The sequence below is a fragment of the Lepus europaeus genome, chromosome 6 (assembly GCF_033115175.1).
Source record: "Lepus europaeus isolate LE1 chromosome 6, mLepTim1.pri, whole genome shotgun sequence".
Classification (NCBI taxonomy): Eukaryota; Metazoa; Chordata; class Mammalia; order Lagomorpha; family Leporidae; genus Lepus; species Lepus europaeus.
Genome location: NC_084832.1, coordinates 75,350,061 through 75,366,129, shown reverse-complemented (window position 1 = coordinate 75,366,129; position 16,069 = coordinate 75,350,061). Strand labels below are relative to the sequence as shown.

The 16,069-nt window shown below is 39.9% G+C and overlaps 1 protein-coding gene across 3 annotated transcripts in view; it reads left to right on the top strand.

The window, feature by feature from the left end:
* Positions 1-231: 231 nt before the first annotated feature.
* BRCA2 (BRCA2 DNA repair associated) overlaps positions 232-16,069 on the top strand; it is an 80,403-nt gene continuing 64,565 nt past the window's right edge. For all 3 annotated transcript variants that reach the window (XM_062194401.1, XM_062194400.1, XM_062194402.1), the window contains exons 1-9: positions 232-417; positions 1,072-1,177; positions 3,612-3,851; positions 12,168-12,276; positions 13,250-13,296; positions 13,390-13,430; positions 13,622-13,733; positions 15,191-15,231; positions 15,759-15,867. In XM_062194401.1, the coding sequence (XP_062050385.1) occupies positions 1,111-1,177; positions 3,612-3,851; positions 12,168-12,276; positions 13,250-13,296; positions 13,390-13,430; positions 13,622-13,733; positions 15,191-15,231; positions 15,759-15,867 (766 nt within the window). In that variant the 5' untranslated portion in view covers positions 232-417; positions 1,072-1,110. The remainder of the gene's footprint in view (positions 418-1,071; positions 1,178-3,611; positions 3,852-12,167; positions 12,277-13,249; positions 13,297-13,389; positions 13,431-13,621; positions 13,734-15,190; positions 15,232-15,758; positions 15,868-16,069) is intronic.

The following is a 16,069-nucleotide window of genomic DNA, read 5'->3' as shown; positions in this document are numbered from 1 at the left end:
TGGGGAACTATGCGTAGACCGAACGGCCGCCCCTTCAGATCCAGGCGGTCGGGTCTAAAAGTCAGGAAGCGAACACACACGCCAGCTCCCTCGTCTTCCGGTTCCTGAGCCTAACGGGCAAGCCCCTCTCGCCTCACTGAGAAACAGCAGCTGCCGACGGCCGCCTCACTTCCGGGTAGCGCGTACGCTGCGTGCCTCGTCACAGCGTCCTCACGTCACGTGCCCAGAGCGGGCTTTTGGCGCGAGCGTCTGAAAAAAGGCTATGGAGGCGGAGCTCCTCCAGCTCCGCGTCTGGGGTCTTGCCTAGGGCAGTGGATGGCCGCGGGAAAAGCCGATGGGGTCAGATCTGTGATCTAAATGCTGGCGCGGTTTCTCTCAGACTGCTGAGCCCAAACACCAGCTGCACCTGTGGAGCGGGTTAGTGTGGCTGGGGGGGAGACGGGCATGTCTTCCGCGGCCCCAGCGGCCCGGGGTGGCGGGCTAGGGTCTCTCAGGTTCCCGGGTGGGAGTCGCGGCCTGTGTCGACTTCCGCCTCTTGCCTGAGAGAAACAACCTTGTTCCAAAGCGATAGCGAGCCCCGGCCCCTCCCTCGGGACTCTGGCTTCCCGGCTCCGGGCTGCACCGCGCCTTGGCTGGGTGTGCCTCCTGCCTGTTCCGGGTGTCCGGATCTGAAATGTTCTTAATTGAAAACACGGCAACGTTACTTTAACGGAATGCTGCCACCCTGGAAAGTGCTTTACAGGTTCTGTATCTGCCTTACTGAAGTCCCAGATAATTGTTAGTCTCACAACATTGACTCACTGGGAGTTATCGGACAGTGTTTGTTTCTACCAGGAGCCACTAGTTAACGTAATTAAAAAGAAAATACTGCAAATTCTGTTCTTGAGTCGCAGTAGACACACACGCCAAGGGCTTCCCGTGGCTGCTGTGAGTGCACAGAACTGTGGAATGTTCCCATCCGTACAGGGAGTTCGGCGTCCCGAAGGACAGGTAGAGGATGTAGCTTTAGACACAAGCACAACCCCGACCAACATGCATCCCTGTGACGTACCTTTTGGTCTTCTCTTGCAGACTGACTTATCGAGCTTTGGAGTAATATTGTACATAAAAATGCCTATTGGATCCAAAGAGAGGCCAACTTTATTTGACATTTTTAAGATGCGGTGCAACACAACAGGTATTGGCCGGTTTTATGAAACTTGATACATTTCAACGAGAAACTTTTCAGAAAAGTAACATACGTGCTTGCTGAAAAAAATTCAGTACTTCTTGGTTTTCTTTACACTGCAAGCTACTCTATATGGAGTCATAAGTCTCCTTTAGAAAGTAATAGTTTACCAGTTAACCCGACAGACACAGAACCCATAGTTGGGTAAAGAGACTGGCCCCTTGATGAGCCGTACCTGGAAGAACTGTTTAGAAAGTACGCCTAGTAAATTAGAAGCACTGGTGATGTTACTTTATGACAGAGACTGTCAAACTTTTTCGTTACAGTATTCATGACTAAGACCCCTGCAAAGAGCATTTGTTTATGTAGGTTGCCATGTTAGAAATTAAAACTAAGAACTGAAAAAAAAAATTAATTCGCTTGAAAATAAATCTGGGGCCGCTGCCGGGGCTCACTAGGCTAATCCTCCACCTTGCGGCGCCGGCACACCGGGACACCGGGTTCTAGTCCCGGTCGGGGAGCCAGATTCTGTCCCGGTTGCCCCTCTTCCAGGCCAGCTCTCTGCTGTGGCCCGGGAGTGCAGTGGAGGATGGCCGAAGTGCTTGGGCCCTGCACCCCATGGGAGACCAGGAGGAAGCACCTGGCTCCTGGCTTCGGATCAGCGCAGTGCGCCGGCTGGCCGCAGGCACCGGCCGCGGCGGCCATTGGAGGGTGAACCAACGGCAAAAGGAAGACCTTTCTCTCTGTCTCTCTCTCTCACTGTTCACTCTGCCTGTCAAAAAAAAAAAAAAAAAAAGAAAGAAAGAAAAGAAATCTGCTTATTTTTTCAGAAGAAAAAGGGGAATTGTTTTGCAATTCTCCTTAATGTCTGCCCTAACAGAAAACAGCTGTATTCTCATACCTGGGTGCACAGTTAATCTCTTGTGGTATGTCCTTCTGGTAGAAATATATGAAGAAAATTCACTTCACATAGATAGTGGAACAAGGAGTATTTTAAGTCTTCAATTCCAGTGGATTTTCTTTTTTGTCTTTCTTGTACTTTGAGTAGATCTTTCAAAGATCTAATAGATGTTCCAATAGATCTTTCCAGGTTGTACCAATTATTTGGAAAATATTGGTGTTCCGAATTACAGTTATTTCACATGTTGCCCTATTAAACGTATTTTTAGAAAGCCACATTTTATCATTGGCAGCAAACTGTTGCTTTTCTAACAAGCTCACTTCATTCAACTGAACAAATGTCTGCTAAATCATCCAAGTTGGAATAACTTAGTTGTAAATCAACTAAGTCACAATAACTTAGTTTGTCAGTCATTCTTTCATGTAAAAAGGACTTCATGAAAACTCCAACTCAGCTCGTAACTCATCACTTGAATGCTTTTCTATGCAACTCTTGTACTTCAGCTATACAGAGGTGCTTTTACATAATTTCCATTTTGTCAGAGAATATGAAAAAGATGTGCTCAAAGATCAAGCGTTAATAATATGAATTTTTGTTGCTTCAATTAGGACAGCCTTTCTTTAGATAAAGTGATATTGTTATTTTAACAAAGATGCAGTGGTTAGAAATATAATAAGTAGGGGCCGGCATAGCTCACTTGGTTAATCCTCCACCTGCGGTGCCTGCATCCCATATGGGCTCTGGTTCTAGTCCCGGTTGCTCCTCTTCCAGTCCAGCTCTCTGCTGTGGCCCGGGAGAGCAGTGGAGAATGGCCCAAGTGCTTAGGCCCTGCACCTGCATGGGAGACCGGGAGGAAGCACCTGTCTCCTGGCTTCAGATTGGCACAGTGCGCCTGCCGTAGCCGCTATTTGGGGGTGAACCAACAGAAGGAAGACCTTTCTCTCTGTCTCTGTCTCACTGTCTAGCTCTGCCTGTCAAAAAAAAAAAAAAAAAAATCCTGGTACCATCGATATAAATATCAACATGAGAAACATAATGTCAATAATGTGATGAAGATCTTTTTAACCTTTGAACCTCCTGACTTATAAAAACAGCTGTATAGGGTGGATAGATAATAGAAATTTTGTCATTTCCCTTTAAGAGAAATCTTCTCTTTTAGTTTAGAATCTGTATACCTTATATCCAGTGATTTATACACTTAAGGAATAGTCATATGACATGAGTATCTGTAAGATTTATTGTGAGTTTTTAATTCAGAATCTTGAATATTGAGAGAGGAAATAAGCAGAAGTTAATTAAATAAAAAGGTAACATACCAAAGTGGTATATCACAACTTCGGTGAACTCTCTATACATAACTGCAGATTCATGACAGAATGTATTCATGATCTTGCTGACCTACTGTGCCTTAACCAAAGTAATCCACAGACAGAATCTCAAGCATTCTTTTCTTAGATCATGATCTTTAACTACATTGCTAGCTCGTAAGCTTTTGTTAATGAGTAGAATTTGGATGGAGTTTTTTTTTTTTTTTTTAAATAGATTTAGGACCAATAAGCCTTAACTGGTTTGAAGAACTATCTTCAGAAGCTCCACTCTATAATTCTGAACCTGCAGAAGAATCTGAATGTAAGGTCAACAATTGTGAACCAAATTTGTTTAAAACACCACGAAGGAAACTCTCTTATCATCAGTTGGCATCAACTCCAATCGTATTCAAAGATCAAGGTCCGATATACCAATCTCCTTTAAAAGAATTAGATAAATACAGATCAGATTCAGGTAAGTAATGTGTCGTGGGAGATGGGATGGAGGGAGAAACATGAATGAGGAATTCAGGCAAACCGTGTTAAAAATCTCAGCTGTGTCATTAATTGTGTTGTGTTGAGCAAATTAATTTCTCTGGCCTTGGTTTCCTCACTTGAATAATGGAGATGTTGAAATTAATACCTGATAGGTTTAGATTAAATGAAACAGTGTAGGTACTTAATAAGTGTTTATTTTCTTCCAACATTTGATTAATATATCCTGCCAACTGAGATTTGCTAAATTATATTTTTATAAAAAATGAGATTTGTTTTTATTTTAATTAAACTGAACTGTTTCTGTAGGCTATCAAAAGAACAGAGATTATTGTTATCAATTTGCTATGAATATCTTTTGGTAGCAGTTTGTGTGGTGTACGGGTCACATGTTTCCAAGTAATTGTATAATAAAATTATATATTCACTTTTTAAAAAGTTTATTACCCACTTGTAAGTAATGTACTTGGTTTCTTTGAAGTATTACTCTCTAATAAGGGGAATAAACTATCAAGTGTAGTATAAGGCTGAATGTAGTATTTGCCAAAAAAAAAAAAGTACAATGACATAGTGTTGGGGGAAGTTAGACTGTTATTCATTGAAATTGAACCTTGAAGGATAGGTCGGATTCAAGGAATTTGAAGATGTGATAGAATAATTATGTTCTTGGCGGAGGGAATGACAAGAAGAACATTTAGTTTGTTCCAGGAATAACAAATAATTTAGATTTGCTTGAGGTGTTTTGTGTCTGAAAGGACCAATAGACAGTCTATTAGACTGAAAAATGCAGGTGAGACATAGGCACTGAATGGGAGGCTAAAGGAATTGAATGTATTTATTGAGGGGAGAATTCACATGCAGATTTAACAGTACTACTTCCTTTGTCAAAGCTATGATGACCTACTTTGTCCTCACAATAAAACAAGGTCCTTTGTAATCTGGTCTCATTCCCATTCATTCATATGGAATTTCTTTACCTTTTTTTTTTTTTTTAAAGATTTATTTTATTTATTTGAAAGGCAGAGTTACAGAGAGAGGTAGAAACAGAGAGGTCTTCCATCCGCTGGTTCACTCCCCTCAGATGGCTGCAATGGCCAGAGCTGCGCTGATCCAGAGCCAGGAGCCTCTTCCAGGTCTCCCACATGGGCACAGGGGCCCAAGGACTTGGGCCATCTTCTACTGCTTTTCCAGGCCATAGCAGAGAGCTGGATCGGAAGTGGAGCAGCTGGGACTAGAACTGGTGCCCATATGGGATGCTGGTGCTTCAGGCCATGATGTTAACCTGCTTCGGCAGCCACAGCGCCACCGGCCCCATTACCTTGTTTTTTGTTTTAAAGATTGATTGATTGATTTTTAAAAGAGTGACAGAGAGAAAGGGAGACAGAGAGGGAGATCTTCCATCTGCTGGTTCACTACTCAGCTGGCCACAACAGCCGGTACTGGGCTAGGCCAAAGCCAGGAGCTTTATCCTGGTCTCCCACATGAGTAACAGTGGCCCAAATACTCTGCTGCTTTTCCTTGGCCATTAGCAGGAAGCTCGATCCAAAGTGAAGCAGCCAGGACACAAACTAGCACCCATGTGGGATGTTAGCATCACAGGCTGCGGTGTTACCCAGTACGCCACAACAGTGGCTCTTAATTTCTTTTAAGTTACTGAAGCCACTATCCACTCTGGCTTTTTTTGAATATTGCTATCTCTGCCCACAACTTTTTCTTGCCTTTTATCAGATCTAGGCTTATCTCTGCTGAGGAATATTCCCTGTTTACCATTACTGAGCGTATAGCAAAAGGGACATGCATAAGCTATTATAGTATGATACATGCTTTAAAATAAGAAATTCATGATGCTAGAGTATGCATATAAACAGTGAATATAGGTAATGGCCAAAGATTTTTCTTATACTAGTATATTATTGGGAACCAAGTGGTATACATAGTCCTCAGTATTTGTAGAATGAATTAATTTTGCTTTAGAGAGCCAATAATCTGTCAGTGTTTGGAGATAGATTTTTTCAATATGTGATGGACAATCAAAATCTTCTGGGATGCTAATCAAAATGACAAATTCCCTCGATCTACTCTGAATCTCTCGAATTCGGATCTCTTGAAAGGAAACCCAGTAATTTGCATTTAAGATTATCACAGTGCTCCTTAAGAAAAGGGAAGATTGGGGCCAGCTGCTGTGGCGTAGCAGGTAAAGCCGCCGCCTGCAGTGCCAGCATCCTTTATGGACGCTAGTTCGAGGCCCAGCTGCTCCACTTCCAATCCAACTCTCTGCTGTGGCCTGGGAAAGCAGCGGAAGATGGTCCACGTCCTTGGGTCCCTGCACTCATGTGGGAGATCGGAGGAGGCTCCTGGCTTCTGGCTTCAGATCAGCGTAGCTCCAGCTGTTGCGGCCAATTGGGGAGTGAACCAGCGAATGGAAGACCCCTCTCTCTCTCTGCATAACTCTCTGACTTTCAAATAAATAAATAAATAAATATTTAAAAGGTAGGGGGGGCAATCTGAGGCACATCAGTTAAGAAGGTGCAGGTTAATAGCGTTAATGCAGTGAAAGTAGACATAGAGGGTAGAAACTAAAGACCCAGCAGTGACCAGGATATGGAGGATTCAGAAGAAAAATGAATGACAGTGTAGGTATTAGATTATAATGGTGACATTGAGGCCAGTGTTGTGGTGCAGTGAATTAAGCCACCATCTACGATGCCAACATCCCAAATGAGCAACTTGTTGCAGTCCCAGATGCTCCAGTTCCCATCCAGCTCCCTGCTCATGTGCCTAGGAGAAGAGAAGAAGGTGGTCCAAGTACTTGACCCCTGCCACCCATGTGGGAGACCCAAATGGAGTTCCAGCTCCTGCCTTTGGCCTAGCCCAGCCCCGGCCAGTGCATCCATTCGGGGAGTGAATCAGCTATGGAAGAGTCATCTCTGTTCCTCCCTCTCTCTAACTCTGCCTTTCAAATAAAATAAATATATTTTTAAAAAGAATATAGTGGTGACATTCATAGAAATTGGAAGCACATAGAAATTGGAGGAAAAGCAGATTTGGGAAGGAAAAGGTTGAAAGGGTTAATAAAGTTGTTTTGGACTGTAGTTTAAGAAAATAGTGAGATATGGTAGAGATATACAGGCTTTTGAGAAAACAAAGCTAAATCTAGGGAAAGTATAGAAGAGAGAAAGTTACAGAAATCAGTAATCTGTTTGGAAAGTGATGAAGTACTAGATGGCAAAAAAAAAATTAATTATGGTAAGAGCTAGTTTGGACCTCTAGGGACTACTTAAATGGAATGTAGATGAGAACACAGAAAAGAAATCCATTCAACAAGTATCTGTGTTTATTTGTGCCAGGCAAGTTGCTAGGCATTAAAAGATACGAACATGAATGAGATATCCTTTGGGGACAGGGTGCTTGACCTAGCAGTTAAAACTCTAGTTGGAATACCCAAGTCCTATATCAGAGTAGCTGGGTTTGAATCCCAACTCCAACTCCTGATAATAGCTTTCTGCTGATGCAGATCCTGGGAGCCAGAAGTAATGTCTCCAGTGGTTAGCTTCCTGCCACCCACACGGGAAACCTGAATTGAGTTCCTTGCTCCTGCAGACTGGCCTGTTGTTGGCCGTTGTGGAAAGTGAACCAGCAGATTAGTTCATTCTCTGTGCCGTTCTGCCTCTCTTCCTCTCAAATAGTTTTTAAAGGGGGAAGGGGATGTCCTTTGACTTCTAGGTACTCAGTCTTGTAAGTGACAAAAAAACAAATACACTGATGTAGTATGTTGCAAGAGGATGGAAAAAGTTACCTAGAGAGCCATCTTTCTGAGGTTTTCATGAAAAGCTTCATAAAGCAGTTTTTCCTGAATCTTTAAAGACATACTGTAACCTGCTGGAATGGTCTGTCTGTAGAAATTGGTTTGTCTATAGGAGTGAATTAAGAGTGCCACTTTGAGCCCACTGCAGAGGAGTTTTTATTAAAGTTATAATGCCTGCATAATTCTGTTGACTATAGTTGACTGAGACTTTGGCTTTTAAGTGTATTTTAGGGGCAGGTGTTTGGCACAGAGGTTAAGATACCACTTGGGACACCCATGTCCCATATATTTGGGTTCAAAGCTTGTCTCTGTTCCTGATTCCAGCTTCCTGCTAATGTGCACCCTGGGAAGCAGCAGGTGATAGCTCAAGTCGTTAAGTCCCTGCTAGCCTGGCCCAGCCCTAGCTGTTGCAGGGTGAACCAGTAGGTGGGAAATCTCTGTCTCTATTTCTGTTGTTCAAATAAATAATTAAAAATAAATCACTTTGGGCTGGCACCGCGGCTCAATAAGCTAATCCTCCGCCTAGCGGTGCTGGCACACCAGGTTCTAGTACCGGTCAGGGCGCCGGATTCTGTCCCGGTTGCCCCTCTTCCAGGTCAGCTCTCTGCGGTGGCCCGGGAGTGCAGTGGAGGATGGCCCAAGTGCTTGAGCCCTGCACCCCATGGGAGACCAGGATAAGCACCTGGCTCCTGCCTTCGGATCAGCACGATGCGCCGGCCGCAGCACACTGGCTGCGGCGGCCATTGGAGGGTGAACCAACAGCAAAGGAAGACCTTTCTCCCTGTCTCTCTCACTCACTGTCCACTCTGCCTGTTAAAAAAAAAAAAATCACTTTGAATTTATTTTTGAAATATAATAGATTTCAGTTTTGATTTGTAACCTACTTCGTTCAGTGCTAATATCTATTATTTAAAAAAAAAATCCCTGGAGTTCCATGAGGAAATGTTATTTCTGCTTCTCAGCAGCCTTTTTTCCATAAAACCATGAGTTCTCTGGTCATTCTTAAGTTTATTTGCGAAGTTCTAAAGTTATTTGGGAAATGCTTTTTTGGAGTCTGAGCTGGTTTTTATCTGATTCTTTTTTTCATTTTTTATTTTTTACAGTTGGGTTTCATTATTCAACCAATATTATTAATAACTAGAGTGTTTTACATCAGGGTTCCCCCTTACTACTGTATAGTTCTCTGAATTTTGACAAATTTATAATGTCATATCCTTCATTACATTACAGAATAGTTAAACTGCCCTAAAAATCCCCTGTGCTGTACTTGTTCACCCTTCCCCACCACGGAACCAGTGGTAAATACTTATCTTTCTACTGTCTCTATAAGTTTTGCATTTTCCCTAATGTCACAAAGTGTAGCCTTTTTGAAAAAAAAAAAGATTTATTTATTTGAGAGAGAGTTACAAAGAGAGGGAGAGACAGAAAGGTCTTCCATATGCTGGGTAACTTCCCAAGTGGCTGCAATGGCTGAAGCTAGGCCGATCCAGAGCCTGGAGCCAGTAGCTTCTTCGGGGTCTTCCACACAGGTGCAGGGGCCCAAGCACTTGGGCCTTCTTCCACTGCTTTCCCAGGCCACTAGCAGAGAGCTCGATTGAAAGAGGAGCAGCCAGGACACGAATTGGCACTCATATGGGATGCCAGTGCCGCATACAGAGGCTTAGCCTACTATATCATGGGGACAGCCATACAAAATGTAACCTTTCCCTGGCTATTTCTTTAACTCAACAATGTGCATTTAATGTTTCTCCATTTCTTTTAGTGACAATATTCATCTGCAAGTTTTGTAGGGACCTAAGCTTTTAACTCATTTGGGCTCATACCAGTGAATATAATCATATATTAAACAATATGTTTAGTTTTATAAGAAACTGAAAATTGTCTTCCAAAACAGCTGATACCATTTTCGAATCCACCAGCAGTGAATAAGAATTCCTGCTGATCACACCCTCACCAGCGTTTGATGTTTTTGGTGTTCTGGGTTTTAGCCATTCTAATAGGCTTATAATGGAGTCTCATTGTTTGGATTATTTTTGGTTTATTTTTAAAGTTTGTGTCCTTTCAAAAAGTTCATTCAGCTACTTTTTAGTTTCTTTAACTAAAAGTCTCATTAAAGAAGGAAGTTGGGGCTGGCGCTGCGGCTCAATAGGCTAATCCTTCGCCTTGTGGCGCCGGCACACCTGGTTCTAGTCCTGGTCGGGGTGCCGGATTCTGTTCCGGTTGCCCCTCTTCCAGGCCAGCTCTCTGCTATGGCCCGGGAGTGCAGTGGAGGATGGCCCAAGTGCTTGGGCCCTGCACCCCATGGGAGACCAGGAGAAGCACCTGGCTCCTGCCTTCGGATCAGCGCGGTGCACCGGCCATGGCGGCCATTGGAGGGTGAACCAACGGCAAAAGGAAGACCTGTCTCTCTGTCTCTCTCTCTCTCTCTCTCATTGTCCACTCTGCCTGTCAAAAATAAATAAATAAATAAAATTTAAAAAAGGAAGTTGGATGTTTTGTGGAAGTGGGATTTTTTTTTTAAGATTTACTTATTTATTTGAAAGGCAGAGCTGCAGAGAGGCAGAGAGAGAAAGAAAGGTCTTCCATCTGTTCACTCTCTGAATGGCCACCTCCTCCAGGTCTCCCATGCAGGTGCAGGGGCCCAAGGACTTGGGCCATCTTTCACTGCTTTCCTAGGCCATTGCAGAGAGCTGGATCAAAAGTACAGCAGCCAGGACTCAAACCGACGCCCATATGGGATTTCCGGCAACACAGGCAGTTACCCACTATGCCACAGCACTGGCCCAGAAGTAGGACTTTTAAATTACATGTACATTTCACTTGTTAGTGATTATATCTATTCCATGTTGCTTGAGAAATGATATAATGAGTCATTTTTGTCAATGCTCCTACAAAGAGTTCCTAAATTAGCTTGATCTTCATTTTATTTCAGTAACATTGATAAACCTTATCCTTCTCAAAGGTTCTAAGTTAGAGATTATAAGATCATTAAATCAACTATTTTTAGTTAAATATCTCAGGCACCAAATTTTTAATCATCATCGACCAGTAGAACCTCATGAGTACTTTGTGCCCTATAGAGTCATATAAGGTACTCTAATACAGAAAATAGGAATGTTGAGGCAGGTGCTGTAGCATCGCAGATAAAGCTGCCGCTTGAGGTGCTGGCATCCCATACGGGTGTTGTTTTGAGTCCTGGCTGCTCCATATCCCATCAAGCTCCCTACTAATGTGCCTAGGAAAATAGCAGAAGCTGGTCCAAGTCCTTGGGCCCCTGTACCTACATGGGAGACTGGGAAGAAGCGCCAGGCTCCTGGCTTTGGAACTGCCTAGCTCTGGCCGTTGTGGCCATTTGGAAATTGAACCAGTGGATGGAAGAGCTCTCTCTGCCTCTGCCTCTCTGTAACTCTGCCTTTCAAATAAATAAATAAATCTTAAAAATAAATAGGAATGTTGAAAATCTCAATTGGATTTGATATTTTAGAACCACCTATAGATTTAGTATCTTTGAGCATTTTGTCTTAGAAAATAGACATGTTCAATGAGAATAAAAATATATGTTGCCATCTACAACTCATTCTCTAATTATGGCTAATTCATTTAGCCAATATTTGTAGAGTGACTGTAACATATCAAATATTGTACTTGTTAGGGGTATAGTGATAAATAAAGTAAAATCTCTACCTCAAGAAGTTAACAGTCTAATAGGGGAACAAGAGGAAAAGTATATGATAGACGTTGGGAACATATAGAAAGGGAAAGTACTTAATCTCACTTGAGGGACCACAAAAGGTTTTCTTAGAGGAAGTAGTTTCTAAATGGAAGCCTGAAAAACGGATGTTCCAGGTGCTGAGAATTAAAAAAGAGAAAAACAGCTTGTACTAAGTCAGAGATTAGAGTGTTTTATCAGGATATGCTGTAGTTGTCTTTGGCTAGAAACTGAAAGATTGGCTTCATAAAAACAAAGAACTGATATCATGAAAGGCATTGTTACTTACGAGTGTTGTTATGGAGTTTGAACTTAACCTGAAAGCAAGATCTTGCAACATTTTCAGCAGAAGTGTTATAGTCAGATTTGGGACCTTTGTAGGTTTTCAGTAAGTGTCTTTTCACTTAACCCTTATCCTCCATGATGCCATAGTATTGTGTGTAATTTAATAGAACAAATTATTCTGTGTATTCCACTTGTATACATTTCAAAAAAACATTTTCCCTACTAGACTGTGAGTTCTTTTGAGATTAAAGTGTTATTTTGGATTGTGTCATGCAAAGAATCTTAATGCATTTTACATGCTTAGTTTGGTTGTTAAATGAGGGAATGTGCCTTGAGACATCTCTTTTATGAGAAGAGTCAGCAAACAAAAACCTTTTCAAACTAAATTCCTGCATTCTCCTCAGTTTAGATGAACCTTAGTTTATAAGTACTTCCAGAGAATGAAAATTTACAATCCAGGGTGTATAAATCCTTACTGATTGATTGTACTGTTTCAGGAAAGGATATTGCCAATAATGAACGTAAAAGTTGTTGCACAATGAAGTCTAAAATAGATCAAGCAAATGATGTTGCCAGTCCACTTCTAAATTCCTATCTTAGTGAAAGGTATGATGACTTATTATATTAAAACATTTAAATGAAACACTTACCTAAAGATGCTTATCTTATATAAATGAAACTGATTTTCATGCTAATATTTTGGCTGACAGCCTGATGAAGGTTGTTTATTAAATAATCTTTTATGTTAAGTCCCTTAATAGAATAACTTTCACACTAGAAACATATATATACTTTGTTTTCCTTATGTTAAATTGGCTGATTTTCTGTGCAGTAACAAAAACATTGATGAAAAGCAGTAAGTTCTTGAAGTATCAATTTCAAATAAATTATTCATGTTCTTTGACTCTTTGAAAAGAATATGTTGCTCTGGTAGATTATATAATTTTAAGTTAAAATTATGTAGTTACTAGTAGCTGAAATTTGTGAGTCTTTTTTACGTTGCTTTCAGTGAGCATTTTAGTAATTATTTAGTGTTTTCTTAATTCTTCATGAGATTTATTTTTAGAAAGTAATATAAAAATATTTTTAAAATCTGTAGTATAGCCGGCACCGCGGCTCAATAGGCTAATCCTCCACCTTGTGGCGCCGGCACCCTGGGTTCTAGTCCCGGTTGGGCCGCCAGATTCTGTCCCGGTTGCCCCTCTTCCAGTCCAGCTCTCTGCTATGGCCCAGGAGGGCAGTGGAGGATGGCCCAAGTGCTTGGGCCCTGTACCCGCGTGGGAGACCAGGAGGAAGCACCTGGCTCCTGGCTTCAGATCAGCGCGGTGTGCCGGCTGCAGCACGCCGGCCACAGCAGCCATTGGAGGGTGAACCAACGGCAAAAGGAAGACCTTTCTCTCTGTCTCTCTCTCTCACTGTCTACTCTGCCTGTCAAAAAAAAAAAAAAACAAAACTGTAGTATAATTCTAACAAGTACTATGACTGAGAATCTTTTTTTATAAAAAGATTAATGTTTTTGTCTCTTTGTGCCATTTGTGTTAATCTTTTTGAATAATCTGAGGGGTCTATTTTATTTTAGTCCTGTTCTACGATGTACAAATGTAACACCACAAAGAAAAAAGTCAGGTATGATTAAAAACCAAGATTTTTTTCATTATTAAACTATTAGAAATTTTAATGAAATAAAGCTTAATAATTTTTCCTGTTTTTACTCCTTAGTGGTATGTGGGAGTTTGTTTCATACACCAAAGCTTATGAAGGTAAATATTCTGCTTGTTTTATTCTATAATCAAAATTTTGACAGTAGTGTCATGCCTTTGCCCTGAAATTAACAGATAAGACCCTAGGATACTGTCTTACGTGAGCATTCATTAAGTGATAGAAAGTGAGTACGTGAAAAAATATTGAGTACATTTCTATGAAATAAATAAACTGTTGTTTTTCTTTCCAGGGTCAGACACAAAAACATATTTCTGAAAGTCTGGGAGCTGAGATGGATTCTGATATGTCTTGGTCAAGTTCTTTAGCCACACCACCAACCCTTAGTTCCACTGTGCTCATAGGTAATACTAACAAGTGTGTTGTTGTACATAATATGCTAAGAGAAATGAGGCTGGTAAAAATGCATCTGTTAAAGGAAAAGATGAGGGGAAATATTAGACAATATTTGAAAAGTGTGTTAGTGGTTCTGAATAATTTTATTCTATTTAGTTTTAGGTTGTGATAAATAACATACATTCAGTGGTATTCCATAGGAGTCAAGCATTATGTTTTACTATTTGTGTCATTAATCTAGTATGGCTTTACAAATACTGATTTAACTATACACCCAAGTGTTTTGGTCAGTATTTGATATAATTTGAATATTTTACCAATTCTGATATTTGAAGCATTGAAAGGAGAATTAAGTAAATTTTTGTGCTTTCTGCTTAAATCTCTTATACAGATCTGTGTTGCCAGTGGTACTGAAGTAAGATCTAAAATTTCACAATTATAATTATACATCCATTTGATGATCTGAAATGTTTTCTTCGCTCATCCATTAGACTATATGATTCCTTGCCATATAGTTGGTATTCAAGAAATTAAGTAAAATTAATATATTTTAAACACTGCACCTATTGTAAAACAATTTAAAATCTCTCAATGGCTGAGAGCTGGCTAATCACGACTTAGTATTTGAGAAGCTGTGACCATTTTTTAATTTTATGAAATTACTATAAATATAAGTTTAGAGAGGGATCTGTAAGTAAATGTGTGTAAATACAATGTTGTGAACAAGTATCTGGAGTTCATCTAAACAAACACATCACAATTTAGAGATGAGGAATGATAATGGAGAAAAAAGTAACATTGTTCTTTATTTATCTGAAATTCAAATTTAATGAGGTGTCCTACATTTAATAAAGTTTGTTTTTGAAACTTCCTCACATATGTGCATATCTGTGTATATGGAATTATGAAGTATGTCTATATTGTGAATTGTGCTTAAAGCTTGAGTTTAAATTTATACCCAAATCAAGATTTTGTAAACAATGTTTATTCTAGAAAAGTAATGTTCTATTTTGATTCTTTAGTTGGATATAATTTAACTTTCTTCTTTTGTTACTTATATGAAATAATAACAGACATTGTGAAAAGTTAGAAGTGTCAATATGCTCTTAAGCCATATTGTCTAAAGAACTGCTATAGTCTACAGGCTTTAGGTTTGAGGTCATGACCATATTGTTTTATCTGATTTTCTAAAGTCATTGTGTACAATATTACCATTCAGGCAGAATCATCAAACCATTTAGTTTCTTACTATATTGTCAATGATAATAAGGAAATGAGTATATACTTACTCATGTTGCTTAAACTTTGAAATTACTATAATTGGGCCAACATATTGTTTCAAATATGTCATTTAATCAAATAGGTTATGTGCTTTTTGATGTCTGACTAAAAAATTTATGTTTTTCTATTATTTTAGTATATAATACATAATATAATTTTGGTAAGTTGAATTTTTATCTTACAGTAAGAGATGAAGAAGCATCTGAAACTGTTGATACTACTGCTGTAAGTAAATATAACAATTTGATTATACTTAACTGTTTGTAATTTTAGGATGCCTTAATTAATTACTTATCTGCATTTTTCATGCCCTAGCTTGTAATTTATTAAACCTTTGAGAAAGTCTCTAAACTTGATCCTATAAGTTAATTTTCATTCATTTCCTGTGAAAAACTGCTGCCTTTGAAAAATTAGTTGCATGTATGTGCAGGCGTTTAGCTTAGCAGTTAAGATGCTGGTTTAAGACACTACATACCACTTCAGAGTACCTGGACTCAATACCCAGCTCCAGCATCCTGTTCAAAGCAGTAGTATGGTCCAGGTAATTGGGTTCATGCCACCCACAAGGCAGACTTGGATTGAGTTTCAGCTCCTGATTGGCCCAGCAATTGTAGGCATTTGTGGAGTGAGCCAATGGATGGGAACTCTCTGCATGTCTGTTTCTCTCAAATAAATATGGAAGAATTTTTTTTAAATAATATATATGTATATTGAGAGTTGATACTAATGATATTAAATTATGACTTTTATAGATTTTGAGAAACCATTCTTCTAAAGATGGAAGTGTGAAGAAAAATGAGAGATTCATCCTTTCTGTGACAGAAAATGAAAACAAAAATCAAAGAGAAGCTAGAAGCCAAAGTAAGCTCTTCTGTTTAGTTGAACTACTATTTGAATTGATACTCCAGAAGTTACTGCTTCTCTTTTCTTAAGTAGAATGCATATTGCTTTAATTTTTTCACTATTGAAGTAGTATTTTTATCTCAAGGAATTGAGGTTAGAAACTCACTTGATTTAAATGACAATATTTAACCATCATTCTAAAGACACTACTCACCATCTA